Source organism: Oryctolagus cuniculus, chromosome 6 (genome assembly GCF_964237555.1).
Source record: "Oryctolagus cuniculus chromosome 6, mOryCun1.1, whole genome shotgun sequence".
Lineage (NCBI taxonomy): Eukaryota > Metazoa > Chordata > Mammalia > Lagomorpha > Leporidae > Oryctolagus > Oryctolagus cuniculus.
In genome coordinates this window covers 39,271,715-39,286,554 of record NC_091437.1, presented here as the reverse complement: position 1 = coordinate 39,286,554, position 14,840 = coordinate 39,271,715, and the positions used below count along the sequence as shown (strand labels likewise).

Genomic DNA, 14,840 nt, shown 5'->3' with positions numbered 1-14,840 from the left:
ATACGTGAGAAAAGCAAGGATCAAAAGCTCCTCAAACCCCTCAGCACAATCAGTGTATCACAAGCTTGGATTCAGATCCAGTTCCCACCAGACTCCAATGTCCCTACTTCATCGACCACACCACGCTATCTCCCTGGAATCGCAGGAAAAGAGACCAGGCAGGAACAGAAAGTCATTAAAGTACACCAACGTGCATTCCCAGCTCTGTTCACAGCTGACCTTTCTTTGCTGTATTTTTCTACAAAGTGACTGTAAGAAATCATCTTAGACGTAGAGAAATGTGGGAGGACTGCACTTGTCGCAAATGGTCCACAAATCTGGGCCATATGTTTATGCAAACTTTTTTTAATGTGGTAAAATACAAATAGAACAAACCTTACCATTTTAACCACTTTCAATTACACAATTCTTTGGCATTCGTATATTCACAATATTCTGCAATCATCGCCACTATCTAGTTCTAGAACACTTTTATCACCCAAAAGGAGATCCCAAAGGCCCCATTAAATGGCCACTTAGCATCCCCACCCCACTCCCTGGCAACCTCTAATCTTCCTTCCATCATCACTGACTTATGCAAACTCTTAGCTCCTTCTTCCTTAATGTACTAGGACAAGACCATGAAAGATTACTGTTTCACAGAACAGCAGTTCATTCCTGCTCAAGGTCCAGCTACAGCATTTTCACCTGACTCCCCAGGGAGTCACCTGCTAATTACTTCATTAAAGGGCACAAGAGCTGGTGAACAGGCAGCTCCTTCCCCCAGGGGAGCCATATCACCAGCAATTCCAAGTGCCTGAGAACATTAATACCCATTAGGCACCGTTCTGGAGACAAGCTGGACTTTTCATGAAGGGACTTTAGGGGTGGAGGACTTCAGGGTGGTACACCAGGACAAATAGAGTTTGAACAGAGCTTAAGGTGAATTCTGGCTCTTCCACCATCAGTTATTTGATCTTGATCAAGTCACTCTACTTTCTGAGCCTGCTTCCAATACTCAAATACTTCCAATACTGCTTCCAATACAATGCAAAACTGAGAAAGTAAAACCTAGCACGCTGGGGTTCGAGGAAAGGTGAAAGGTAGATCAAAGGAGGTACTGGCCATGTGTTTACCATTACCTTAATGACTTCTGGATACTTGTCAGCTCAGGAAGTTCTATCTATGTACATGATCTGAAAACTAAGAAACAAAAAGGACCTGTATTTACCATGTTGGAAAAAAAAATCATGTTGCCTCTGCTGAAATGAAAAGCAAATCTGGAAATTCTTAGGTCAGATCTCGGTTTCACACTTTTGTGTGGTCATCAATCCAGGGTCAGAAATGAGGGCCTCCTGGATCAATGCAATTTTTTTTAACTCCTAAAAGACTTCCATTTGCCTTTCCTTATACTGGTGAACACTAGAACTTCAACTGTTAGAGAATATGACCTATTTCAACATGCTTTTTTTAAGGTGGAGAAAATGAGTTGCTGGAAATAAAGCAGGAATGTATACATTCTGTCAGATTTAGTTCAAGTGGTTTTTTTCTTATATGCCACGCATTATTAAATTCAGATTTTAAGATCAATAACAAAAGAACCAAAGAAATGTATAACCAGACAGCATTCATTGTGAACCCCAACTATGTCAACTGCATGATGTAGAACAAGCCACTTCAAGGCTCCTCCCATTCCTCTATCAAACCGAGATGTTGATAGTACTCACGTCATCAGGTTACTTTTGAGGATTAAATGAGATAATCCATACAAAGTATTTAGCACTACTCAACAAAGAAGCACTCAACAAATATGAGCTATTAAAGATATAGCATGTGTTTTAATAACACGCAAACACAATAATACAAGGAGATGGGTTCTGCTGAACAGAATCTCTGGAGGCAAGCACAGGGTTTTATTCTGCAAGTGGCACTGTCTTACAGGATGAAGAGGAATTAGTGATACATTGAGTGCAAGGCCAGCCCAAGGAAACAAGCTACGTCAGCTCAGGGGGGCAAGGACCAGTGCTGCGGGACAGGAGCCCTAATTCACAGGTGAGGGCATGGGAGGCAGGAGAAGCCTGCCGATGAGAACAGCTGCTGGGGACCAATCTAGGATCTGGCCTGTGTCCTGAGGGCAGGGAGCCACTGAAAGGTTTGAGGCAGAAGAGTGACATGATCTGCTCCACACTGCAGCAAGATCCCTCTAGCAGTTGCATATGGAATGAATCTGAGCTAGAATTCAGGAAGCAGGGAGACCAATTAGGAAGCTGTGCAAAGATTCAGATGAGAGACGCGGGCAAACAACAAAGGCAATGGTAGCAGAGACAAAGAGGAAAATAGAGAAATAAAAGTATTTAAAGGTCAATCTCAAAGTCTGAGACTGAGGGGAAGTTCACTGCAGGTTCGCAGCTGGGGGACTAAGTGCAGGGCAGGGCCCTTCACTCTAACAGCAAACAGTAGATGTGCACGTGCTCTGGTGAGGACGAGGACTTCCCTTTGTTTGCGGCCTATGTATCTTCATCTTTGTGGGGAGCAACTCGGACTAGACTGTTACTGGAATTAAGACTTATTCTATACATCTGCTCTCCCACAATATGGCGCTGAGAAGGGAGAAACAGCTTCTACACAGCTGCCTCCAGTTCAACCAATAAACTGTAGGACCTGCTCCTGATTGGAGGAGAGCAGTGTACTCGGCATGTGGGCAGCCGAGTTGGGATTGGTGGAAGAGGACTATAAAGGAGGAGAGAGACAACATGCACCAGGAACATCTATCTGAAGGAACACCTGTGCAGCCCCCGAGAGAGCCGGCCGGCGGTGTGCCGCTCCCCCGCGGAAGTGGGGAAAGTGGCAGGGGGAACCGCCCTTCCACGGAGGTGGAAGGGACGGTAGCCAACCCGGGAAGAACCAGCAGCAAACCCGGGGAGGGCCGAGCAGACAAAAGAACAGCGCAGGGTCCTGTGTCGTTCCTCCGTGAAGAGGGGGAGCGACAATCTTCATTCCAGGTTCTTGCCCCACAGAAACAAGAACTCAGAGCACAGGACTAAACAGAGTGCACAAGAGCAGGATTTATTTGAAAGAGTGAACACACATTCGCATGTGAGATGGGCCACCCTGTGTGGAGAGAAACCTGCCATGAGGGGGCCCGACAGCTGCTATGGGCAGAGAGAGGAAGGCCAGGGAAGGATCCATACATGTGGTCCCCAGAGCCAAGAGAAGAGGAAGGGCCCTCCCACGTTATCAGGGTCTTTCATGAACCAGGAGGGGTTCCCTAATCGAATATACAAAAGGCATAGAATTCAGCATGTGTGAGGCTTTCGGAGGGTTTCATGGTTCCTCCAGGTACAGTGTAACTTTCACATGGCTATCATGGCATCTCTTCCTTCCTGACCCTGGCTGAGACACAGGTGCACCATGGGAAAGTGGTCATACTAGACTAACAGGTGAGAGGTAGTTACAATGCCTAAGTGGCAGACATTCTAGCTCACATATTCCTACCTAAGCCCCTGCCTAGTCTCCCCATATCACCTTTGTTTATCCAAGAAAGGGTGGCGAATATTGGGGTGGGGGAGGGCAAGGACTTACCTGTGATGTTCCACTCAGATCCCCTGCCAAGGAGAATATGGCTCAGCCGTCTGTCCTCCACTAAAGAGATGTGCTGGCCTCCATCCAGTGGCTGCTGGGAACAAAGGCTGCCTGACTCAGGCCAGCTTCTATCCCTTCTGGAGGGACACCGCTAGGGCAGAGCTTACTGGAGGGCCTGCCTGTCCCCTTGGTGCCCTGCTTCCACTCCTTTCCTTTCCAAGGTGTGTTTCGTACAAGCATGCCCTCCTTAATGAACTTCCTGCCTGGAAAACTCCACCCCAGACTCTGCTGCAGGGGGGTGGGGACGACACAACCACACCTCTGTTTCTTTTGTGTCTGCACACAGTTGTGGGGACAGCGGAAGCTGAAGAGGGTGATCCATTTCACACAGCAACACTGAGGACGGATCAGTTGGGAAACAGAGCTCAAGAACACTGGGGCCGTCAAAGATAAAGTGGACCTGAGGCTCCTTCATGCTCTGCTCTATTGAGCTCCCTGTTTCCTCTTCATTATATGTTTAAGCATGGTCCTTGACCTACCAACTGCTGAAACTTGCTTAAGGAGCCTTTAAAGACCAATGTCTGAAAGCCAGCACCTGACATTCTGATTGAGCAGGTCTCAGGTGGGAACTCTGTAACTTACCAGAAGCCTCTTGGTTGCAAGTGATAGAACTGAGATCAATCTTAGCAACCATGAAAGTGATTACAGGACTAACTTGCAAGGACCATGTGAGGTCTCATTAGGGTAAAAATAAAATGCACCTGAGCCTCAGCAGTAAAGGAACCAAAGATCCAAGTGCCTCCAGAATGCGTATGCTGATTGTCCTGTGCACCTGCTTCCGCTGTCCACACTCCTTTATAGCATCAGAGCATGCACGGCTAATCACAGCAGCTTCCAAGCTCACACACATCCAAAGAGAGTCTGGCTTTTCTATTTCAAGGCTAGAATCAAACTCCCCAGAATGCACTCTGATTAGTCCAACATCAGCCACATGCCTGGCTGAGTCAACCAACAGTGTGCCAGAGATGAGGTCAAATCAATAATCCTTCTATAATGGTTTTGATCAGGACAAAGGATAACTTCTTGGAAAGAGTTGCTGACAGTTCCAAAGTAGCCCACTGCAACATCTCACCTCATCCTTGAGCCTCCCCCAAATCCGTATTTCCATGTTGCTAAGCCTGATGGACCTGACTTAACATTGTTCCTACTAGTGGTTTAAACTTTTGTGTGTTCTTAACCTTGGAGAAGGTAAAGAGGAGAAGAAGCCAATGAGAATCAAGAACCTAGTAGCAGAGAAGCCTATGATATTCACCATAGAGGAAAAGGCTCTCTAAAACCATCTTGGTCAAACCTCTCCATTTTTCTTCTGATTTGGAAAAGCTAAGGAGAAAAGAGGCTCAAGATATTCCCAGAATCATCCTGTGAGTTGTTGGGATCAGTAATTGCCTTTTCAGATTCTCAGTCTACTGTTCCTTTCCTTGTGCTGGGGGAGGGGAGAGCTTGAAGCTATTAATAAATGTGAAAATATCAAAAATTAAGAGACAACACCTGTGAGATAAAGTAAATCAATCGTAAAGTGGAATTTGGCTTGTACAAATTTGATTTGCATCATTTTCCTCAACATCTAGCTATCTCATACATCAAGGACAATCTGCAACACTCACACCATGTCTAATAATCACATAATTTCAAGATCGCTACCATGGTAAGCAATCATGAGGCAAATACATTACTTTCATCCTTGAATGGAAGCAATGGGAGATTTAATATTTGTCAGACAGACCCCTAATTAGCAGATCAATTGCTTAGGACTTAAGGAGGATTATTAGAGGAGGATTAGGGAGGCAGCCTGGGCAGATGGAAAACTCATTGGCTGGGAAGTGGGAGACTTGTGTTCTAGCCCAGCTACACCCCTGGTTCTAATTCACTGAGCAAGTAATTTCTCTTCTCTGGATGCAAGTCACCTTCACTCGTTTGAACTAGAAATGCTTTTGCTCAAGTTGAGCTGTCCCATTTTGTCATTTCTTCAATAACTGCAGGCCAGCTGTGTGTCATCATTTCTCTAATACTCTTCCTTTACATCAACTCACTTTGTAGTGCATAAACTTTGAGAAGACATTCTCATTAAATGTTACAAATGTAAGGCCAGTATCACTTACATTAATGGAAAATAACGACCTAAGTGCAGATGCAATTATTTAAATTTAAACATGTTCACTTGGGTCCCACAACAAATATCCTTTTGCTGCCACCAGGGACATGTGTACCTCATGTTGGAGGACACCAGGCAAAATGATTTTGAGGGGCTTCCAGCTCCAACTCAGGACAACCTTAGGGACAGGCAGTGGCTGAGTAAGGCAGAAGTCGAGGGACCTCAGATGTGAGAGAAATCTTCTGAAGCCCCCAAGTCCCTGCTGCAGGACCCTGTACTCTGCTGCAATCCCTTCCCCATCTTCCCACCTCTGCCACCCAGGCCCTTGACCTTGACCTGCTTGCTTGTCTTTTCAGTAAGCTCCTGCTGACTTCCATCCCCCTGGATTCAAACGCTGCTGTCAGGCTGAGTCTGAGAAGGACTGGCCTAATAGTAGCTTCCTATTATTTTGTACCTCCCCAGGAAGCTCTGGAGTTTGATCGATAACTGCCTTCACACACACACACACACACACACACACACATTCTAATTCCAGTGTGAAAATTCAGGCAGTGCTGGGAAAGGGCATGGAAGACACCAAAACGCCATCCTCAAATTTCATCTACATCTCCCGTTTTAACACCTCCCACATCCACCTTCTATTTGCCGTTCCCTCCCTTGACTCCCATTAACTTTCTGTCTACTCCCTTATTTTTGTTTCTCACCAACCTATCCCACCACAACCTCCTCTTTCTCTTCCATCTAATTTTCTCTTTTCCAATTTCAGTGAACATTCGTGTGGCAAATATTCAGTGCCTTCTCAGTGCTCCCTTCACACTGCTCCCTCACTGTCCTCCACCACTCATCTGTCTGTGTAGTGACACCACCTACCCCACCATCCATCTCCCCAGTATTTATTCAGCACCCTCTCTGGGCTCCTGCTTCTTTTCCATCCCCTTTTCTGGCCCATAGCAGTGGCTGACTGCAGACACTACACCCCTCAGAGGATCTCAGTCAAGGAAGCAGAGCAGTGAGTCTAGCAACACTTATGGCAAATGTCCCAGATGCAGCTGAGTCTTGGGCAAGTACAGGGCACAACACCAGCCTCCTGGACCAACCTGGATGGGAGCTGGGCTTATATCTTTTGTTGAATAGAGCCATGAGCTCCTTGCCCTAGCAGGTGACAGACAGATCCAGCAGATCCTAGCCTGATGTCTGGCACAGGCCTGGTCAGACAGCTCAGCTCCACAGGTCTCCAGACTGCAGAGGCTGAAGAATGTATTCAGAGTAGATTCTAGTAGTGAAAGCCTGGGGAAGAAGAGGTGAGACTGCTCAGCCAAGCCCACTCCATACATTGATCAGTGAAAGAAGAGAGGGGCTGGCGCTGGAGTGTAGCTGGTAAAGCCGTCAACTGCCATGCCGGCATCCCATATGGGTGCTGGTTCGAGTCCTGACTGCTCCACTTCTGATCCAGCTCTCTGCTATAGACTGGGAAAGCAGTGGAAGATGGCCCAAGTCCTTGAGCCCCTGCACCTGCGTAGGAGACCTGGAAGAAGCTCCTGGCCCCTGGCTCCTGGCTCCTGGCTTCGGATTGGCGCAGCTCCGACCATTGTGGCCATTTGGGGAGTGAACCAGCAGATGGAAGACCTCTCTCTCTCACTCTTGCTCTCTCTCTGCCTCTGCCTCTCTGTAACTCTGCCTTTCAAATAAATAAATCTTTCAAAAAATTTTTTTAAAAAATAAAAAAATAAGGTGGACATGTTTGTCACATTTTGAGACTTTCTCCTCTCCTTGGGGGGCAGCTTATTTTCATGAAAATAGAACAGGGGCATAGTGAAAAGAGGATCAGGATATCTTTCTCTTCACTTATCTGGAGCAAACTTGAATGTGTTTCTGCAAGAGGAAAACCCTCTGAAGCCTGACAAGGAGCACAGGTAGTACAGGCACTGAGCGGCTCAAGGGAGCTCATGAGATAATAAGAACCCTTTCCACTCATGCTGGGATTTAAAGTTCTCAAAACTTTTCATTTAGATCACCTCGTTTGATCCTCTTGCAGTCCTCCGAACAAGGCAGAACAGGAAGCTTTATTCTCGGCCAGGTAAATTGAGTCAGAGGGGAGCTATGTAGGTCAAATAACATCAAAGCCATTTCTGCATTTGCATATTCACTCAGCAGATGTTTACTGGGTGCCTACTGGGTGCTAAGCCAGCTTCAGGCATGGAGAGATGTACAAGACAATGCCCCTAGCCTCAGGGAACTTGCACTGGATCGGGAGACCAGTCCAAGCACATACGTAAGAAATGAAAATATAGAACAGTTAGCACAAAGATTTACATATATAAAGGAATTGAAGAAGGGTGAAAGGAAACAGGCAAAAGAAAGTTTAGCCTTAACAGAAGTGGTAATCAGAGAAGGCTTTCTGTAGGAGGTGGCACCTATGCGTAGAAGGCTGAGGTCGAGTAATCCAGACAGAGATGAAGAGACGTCACATGCAGAGGGATGGCCTGGAGCAATAGCTGGAGAATGATAACAGCAATGAGAAGTGGAGAGCAGGATGGAATTTGGGTCTTGAAATCCCTGATGCCCGGCTAAGCTAGCCTGTGGTAAGTGGGCTTGGGCAGGGAGTCCTGAAGGTTTTAGGTGAGGGGATAAGACACCTACTTTCTTCATCTGGGTTGGAATCAGAACTTTGATGATATGGTGAAACACTCTGGTATTCAGACACGACTCTTCACGGCTGGGTTCATTTGTCATCATTAGACTAAGCCTAGCTCAGGCCCCCGAGACTAGCAGCTTCCACTCAAGGCCACCTGTGGACTCGTTGTGTCCAGCACAGGTGACAAAGGCTGTGAGGCCATCGAGCCTTTCTCTGAGCAGGTGCCTTTGTCTCGTCTGTTGGGCTGTTATCAAGACCCAACCTCTGCTCGCTCTCAGCCCTTGGCAGAGCCCCCCTGCCTGTCAGCCCTCTCCCTCAAACTGGCTCCCAGCACCCTACCACGGGAGCAGCCTTGGTGCTGTGAACGCCTGCTTGGCACCGCCCTTTCCTTTAGTTTAGAAAGCTTGCATCCCACCAGTGTGGACTCTACTTCTCAGGTTCCCCCTTCACTGACCTTGTAGTCAATACAAAGCCTCCGCCTCCTCTGACAGGTGTCTCCAATGTCCTCACTCTGCTCCACGCCCCTTTGCTTTCGCTTGCACTGCTCCACACCCACACCCCCAGCTCCACCGTGGCCTGACAGTACCTTCCTTTTCCATTTCCACAAGAAGAGAAGACTCTGGGGAGACCCAAGCAGAGAGCAGGACCCAGAGCAATCATCTCTCCCCGTATTACTCAGGAAGCACTTTAGACAGCTGCTGGGATAGGGAGAAAGGGTGGTTTGGTTTCTGGGGAACAGAAATAAGGAAACTGAACCCTAAGGATAGTTACAAACTCTTACACTCAAACTGGGCTTGAGAAAGATTTGCCCAGGGATAAAGATTTTTAAGGACAATGACCTCATGACCACCACCTGCTCTCTGATGCCTGAAAGGCCGCCATTGCTTGTAATGACCATCTTCATGGTGACAAAGAACTTTTGCTTTCCAAACCTAACTCAGCTTCCTGAATCCTCTTCCAGGCCCATCTGTGTACTTCATATAGTATCCAGTTCTAAGAAAGAGCTGCTAAGGCACTTTAACAAGAATCCGATAGCCTGGATATCTGGTCACCCTTGAGATCCGCTAGGTGCCTCAGGCTCCACCTTCTCCCTGGAGATGTCTGGTCTCCTGGCCATCCTTTGGGGGAATCCTCTTAGGTAGGCTTAGCCAGAATCTCCAGAGCCCCTGATGTGTCCTCTTAGTAATTTTCCCAGCCACTGATCACCAGACTGCTCCTTAACTATAAGTCAGCTGTATTAACCCAGAAAACTGTGCTTTATCAGGGTTGAACCCAATCTGTCTTCCCCACCTCAATACCCCACTACAGTGGACCCTATACCTGATGCAGTAGTCCTGGATAAAGTTTTTCTTACTGTGTTTGCTCAATGAGTATCACTCACTAATTTTTTGATCCCATGATTCTTCCAGGAGGTAAAGAAATTGAGCTCCTCCCCAGCATCCAGCCTGTCTAGGTTTTCCCCCGAGAGCACAGCTGGGGAGAAGGGTGGCACGGTGCCAAAGGATAGCACCTGTCTCCTGGAGTTAGAGAACAGCACAGGTTGAGGCTGCAGAACACTTAGAACCTCAGAGGAGACGGATCAAGAGCGAAGCGGAATGGAAGAGCTAAGCACCGAGAGGAAATGGGTTAGAGGAATCCTGGTCAAGTTTCTGGGCTGCCACCCTGTGCTATTTCAGCTGGGTGTGTGACTGCTCATTCCGAGACTCCCTTTCCCCATCTGGCAACCAAGGGGCACAGGCATCACGAGTGCTCATCTGACTCCAGCACTCTCTGCAGGTCTGCGTCTCCCTCTCTGGATGTGTTGTCCTTGCTTCCCCAGAGAGAATGCATCAAGTCAGCAGGTAATATGCTGTGAGACCCGGTGCCCGGTGATTTACTGCGAGCCTGCTTGGATACCCAACGACACCTCTGGAACAAACTCGCCATCCACAATCTTGAGTGTCAGCATTATTGGCCTTGCGGGAGAAGTTTGCTTCTTGCCTGCCCTTCAAATCTCAGCCCAAGGTGAAAGTCTCCCGCTACTTCCCCTGGGCTCTGTGAGATCTCCATTTCAGCATGCAGGGACAAATTGCAGCAGAGGAGATATGGCCAGCCCCTGACACATTATCAGTGGGATATTGCTCATTCACCCCACAGATCTGTTTTGAGATCTCCTCTATGCCCTTTCTGGCCTGAGCCCCAGAATCCACTGTCCAGCTGGCCTCCCTTTACCCAGAATGCCTCTTCCCTTCGTAGTCTCTGAAATGTCTCTTAGCATTCAAGTTCAATACATAGCACCTTCTCTGGGAAGACTTCCCTGATGTGCCCGCCTAAGTGACTGCCCTTCCCCATCCTCTGCTCCAGGACCTGCTACTTGGCACTTCCGGCTTGTTTCAGTCCACCCTGTCCTGCCCTGAGACTTGCACATTTCTCCTTCATCTGACAACTGCAAGCCCATTGAGCTGCAGGAACATAGCATCTCTCCAGTTGACCCCAAACAGCTTCTTGAATCGGGGCCTGTGTATGTTTTCTCAATTGGAGGAAGACAAGAGGGAAAATCTGAATGGCACATTTGCCAAATCATTGCCTATGGTCAGCAATTATCTACAAAGAGACATTTTACTAAAGCACACTGTTGCCACTCTCTCCAGCTCTGTGGTTTTTAATACCAATCCCAGGCTGCTAACTCTCATCATCTGTATGTTTACCTCTGACTTGTACACAGAGCTACAGCACCTTCTATCCCCTTAGATGTCTAGCAGGCATATCTAATGCCATATATCCAGCAAGAGGAGAGAGAGACACAAAGAGAGTATCTTGCCTCCCCAACCCAAAATGACAGCTGGGGACAAAGGTCAGCTGAGAAATGAAAGCTGCTGGGACATTCTGCCTCCTTTCCCAGTCAACCAGCATCCACGTTCTGGCCTGAGAGCTTCATGCTCAGTTAAGGAAAAAACAAGGACCCAATCGATCCATAATCTTTATAAGAAATGGTAGAAAAAATCCCTTGCATAATTGCTATATAAATCATTTCAGATATGAGTCACGATGCCCACATGGGCAATTTATTTAAATACTGGAGACTTTGTAAGTCTAGTTTAGTTGTATTTAAAATTCTCTCTGAAACTGAAATGAGTTCTCGAGTACCAGCAGTATTGAACCTCAGCCCAGCTGGGCTGCCTGGCAGGGAGGGGGAGGAGTAAGTCAGCAGGCCGAGGTTAGGCTGGATACGCTCCAAGGACCATGCGGAGGTTTGATCTCCACTTGCCAACAGCAGCAAGAATGGTGATGAAGATGCTAATGATGATGGGGGTGAAGATTCCGTTGCAGCCTTGCCACTGTAACTATGATGACTGCAGTGATGGCTGGCACTTACTGGGCTCTATCCAAGCATGATGATGAGAAGTTTCAAATTCTTTGTTGCCTTACGACAATTATCTCTGCTAATTCTCAGAAGAAGCGTAACAAGTATTACTACCTTTATTTAGCAAATGAGAACACTGGGCATAGAGAATGCTAAAAATCATTCTGAAACTCACACAGCTATGAATGAAGCAGCAGGGCGGGTATTTCTATGCTGTCTATGACACACTTTAAACCATAACCCCATGCAACCAATGTCATGGGAAGAACCGTGGACCATACCAGGTTTTTCTTTGGCCACTGGGATATAGTAAAGAATATATTTCTAGCAGACATCTTGAATACAAGGTATGTGGGATGCATACAGAGGGACACCAATACTGGGGTGAACCAGAGCATCCAACCACAATTTGGAAGATCGGAATTCTAGCGGGACATGTGCCACTGCCTTGCTGTGTGACCCAGGTACACTGTTTTCTCTCTTCTGTACGACCTCAGCGTACAATGAACAAGAGAAATGAGAGAATCTCTAAAGCCAGTTTTCAAAGTGCATGGGCATTCATGGAATCTAAATCCTATCCGTCTACTCAAGTAGATTTAGAAGTGAATAGCAGATAGAGCATTTATCTGAATGAAAACACAATACAGACTCCAAAATCCTCACATATTGCTTCAACAATACGAGGAAGCATCAAGAAAGTACTACTGAGGCTCTGCCAGCTTCCGGCTACTGACTGTGGGAGAGTTCCTCCCATCCCCAGACCCAGCTTAGTCCTTCAGGGGAATTTCATTGCTGAAGAAAATGGACCAGTATGGCCCAGCGTGGCTCACTTGGTTAATCCTCTACTTGTGGCACCAGCATCCCATGTGGGCGCAGGGTTCTAGTCCCAGTTACTCCTCTTCCAGTCCAGCTCTCTGCTGTGGCCCAGGAGGGCAGTAGAGGATGGCCCAGGTGCTTGGATCCCTGCACCCGCACGGCCATTAGGGTAGTGAACCAATGGAAGGAAGATCTTTCTCTCTGTCTCTCTCACTGTTCATAACTCTACCTGTCAAATAAATAAATAAAAATCTAAAAAAAAAAAAATGGACCAGTGTGCAGAGCAACCACTTTAAGAGAAAACACTACAACTGTGCTAACCAGTAGAAGAAATGCACTTGAAACAAACTTAAAAATAAAACCAACATCTTTGAAAATAAGTGTACTGTTAACTCCATGGTAATTATACACAGCAACAAGGAGTAAATCAAGTCTGATTACCTTTTTTCGGCATCCTTTAAAAAAAAAACAGTAAAAAGCAGGATATCACCATCTTTTCTTCACGTTTGATTTTCACACGTGATAATTAACAAGGTAGTAGGGTTTTAGACATTTAAGAATAAGACTTTCCCAAAGGTCTCTCACAGTCCTTCAACTAAACATTTTCTTGGGAAGAGATTTTTGTCCTTAATCCTCACTGATTCTTTCTCCTTCAATTATTAACTGAAAACCCAACAGACCCTGATTTACTTAAAACCCAAGTACTTCTCCAATATAACTTTCAAAGGCTTCATTAAATCATCACCTTCCCTATAATCGGTATTCTCACTTTACAATTACTGTGAATTACTTTTCTTGTATCATTTCATGTCTACAGTACCTATTATCATCAGACTATCCAACAAAAATATTGATGTAATATTTTTAAGAGAGGAGAAATGCTTCCGTGGGGCTGTGTTACCAGTGGCCCATTCATCAGTGAGTATTTTCTCTTAAAGGCAATTTTTGCTCCACTGCGCAACCTCAGAATTATACAGCTTCAGGTGACCTGTCATTCTCACCTGATCTCTCAATCTAAGGTTTTCCCACACATGTCACCCCACAAAGCCCTCAGTGACAATCTTATTTAAAATGGCAGTCCGGGACTGGGCATTCAGCCTGGTAGTTAAGATGCCTGAATCCCCTATCAGAATGCCAGTTTTGATACCCAGCTTCTGACTCCGGCTTACTGCTAATGTGGGCCATAGGAAACAGCAGCGATGGCTCACGTAACTGAGTTGCTGGCCCCCAGTGGGAGACCAGCATTGTGACCCCAGATTTGACCCAACCCAGTCCCAGCCAGTGCAGGCATCGGAGAAGCGAGGTAGGAGACCGGATCTCTCTCCCTTCTCCCCCCTCCCCACTCTCTGCCTCTCACATACTTAAATGCATTTTGAGTTCCCCAGGTCAACACAAAGGAGCTCATCCCTAGCAAGGGGCCTCGGAGTCCAGTCCTCACTGGTCTGGTCTGGTCTGGTCTGGTTTCGTCAGAATAAGAGCAGGCGCAATGCTCACTAATCACAAATCCCTCTCATGTGTTCCTCAGATGGCTCAGATGTTTCAGGAACAGCTTCCCTTGAAACGGGGTTCCCTTCCTCTGGCCTCAGGCTTTAGCCCTTCTCTCAGACAATGGTCTTATTCCCTCTGGCTCCCCAAGAGAATTGTTCCTCCCCACTCAAGTGAAGACTTGCTCCTGACGAATCTCTATTCTCCAGAAACCCCTAGCTGAAAACGACAACAGAGCTTTCTCGTACAAATGCTACTGCTTACCGCGAACCCATACTCCGAGAAGCCGATGGCGCTTTCTCTCTGCCTTCCTTCCAAGGGAGCTGGGAGGCTGCCTTCTGGCCATCTGTGGAACTTGCAGTAGCACGTGGGGCGCCTGGGAGGGCAGCGAGGTGGTGAGTCACATCCAACACCACCATCAGCCCCACGGTCGCCTCCCTCCACGCTCGCTTTCAGGCCTTGCTCATGGAGAGCTTCCAGAGCTGAGCTAGGGGAGAGAGATCTTTATTAGAAGTCATCCCAGGGGCCGCAAGGCCCTCAGTACACAGCAAAGCTTGTTCGGCCAATGCGGGGTCACCGAGAGCCTGAAATAAACAGACGCATGCTGAGGTCTCAGTGACCCAGAAAGCTCAAAAGCCTATGATTTTACAGAGGAGAAAAACAGAGATATTTTCCACCTGAAATTGAAAATGCTGTTCTCTCCCCTGCCAAAGGAGCAAAACAATACCTTGAGGAAGACGGTAAATGGGGCTCTTTGCAATTCCCCAAGCAGTTCTTGGGGAATGAGGAGTCTGGGGGTGTAGGGGGGGTGGGTGGGGCGAGAATCGTGAGACCCACGCCAAGCAAGG

At 47.1% G+C, this 14,840-nt stretch overlaps 1 protein-coding gene across 33 annotated transcripts in view; it reads right to left on the bottom strand.

Moving 5' to 3' along the window:
- LOC138850199 (uncharacterized) overlaps window positions 1-14,840 on the bottom strand; it is a 458,403-nt gene that overhangs the window by 377,295 nt on the left and 66,268 nt on the right. For all 33 annotated transcript variants that reach the window (XR_011389855.1, XR_011389857.1, XR_011389860.1 and 30 more), the window contains one exon: window positions 14,257-14,479. Coding sequence is in view for 5 of the 33 variants with exons in the window: in XM_070076345.1 (XP_069932446.1) it covers window positions 14,257-14,479 (223 nt within the window). In the remaining 28 variants the exon portion in view is untranslated. The remainder of the gene's footprint in view (window positions 1-14,256; window positions 14,480-14,840) is intronic.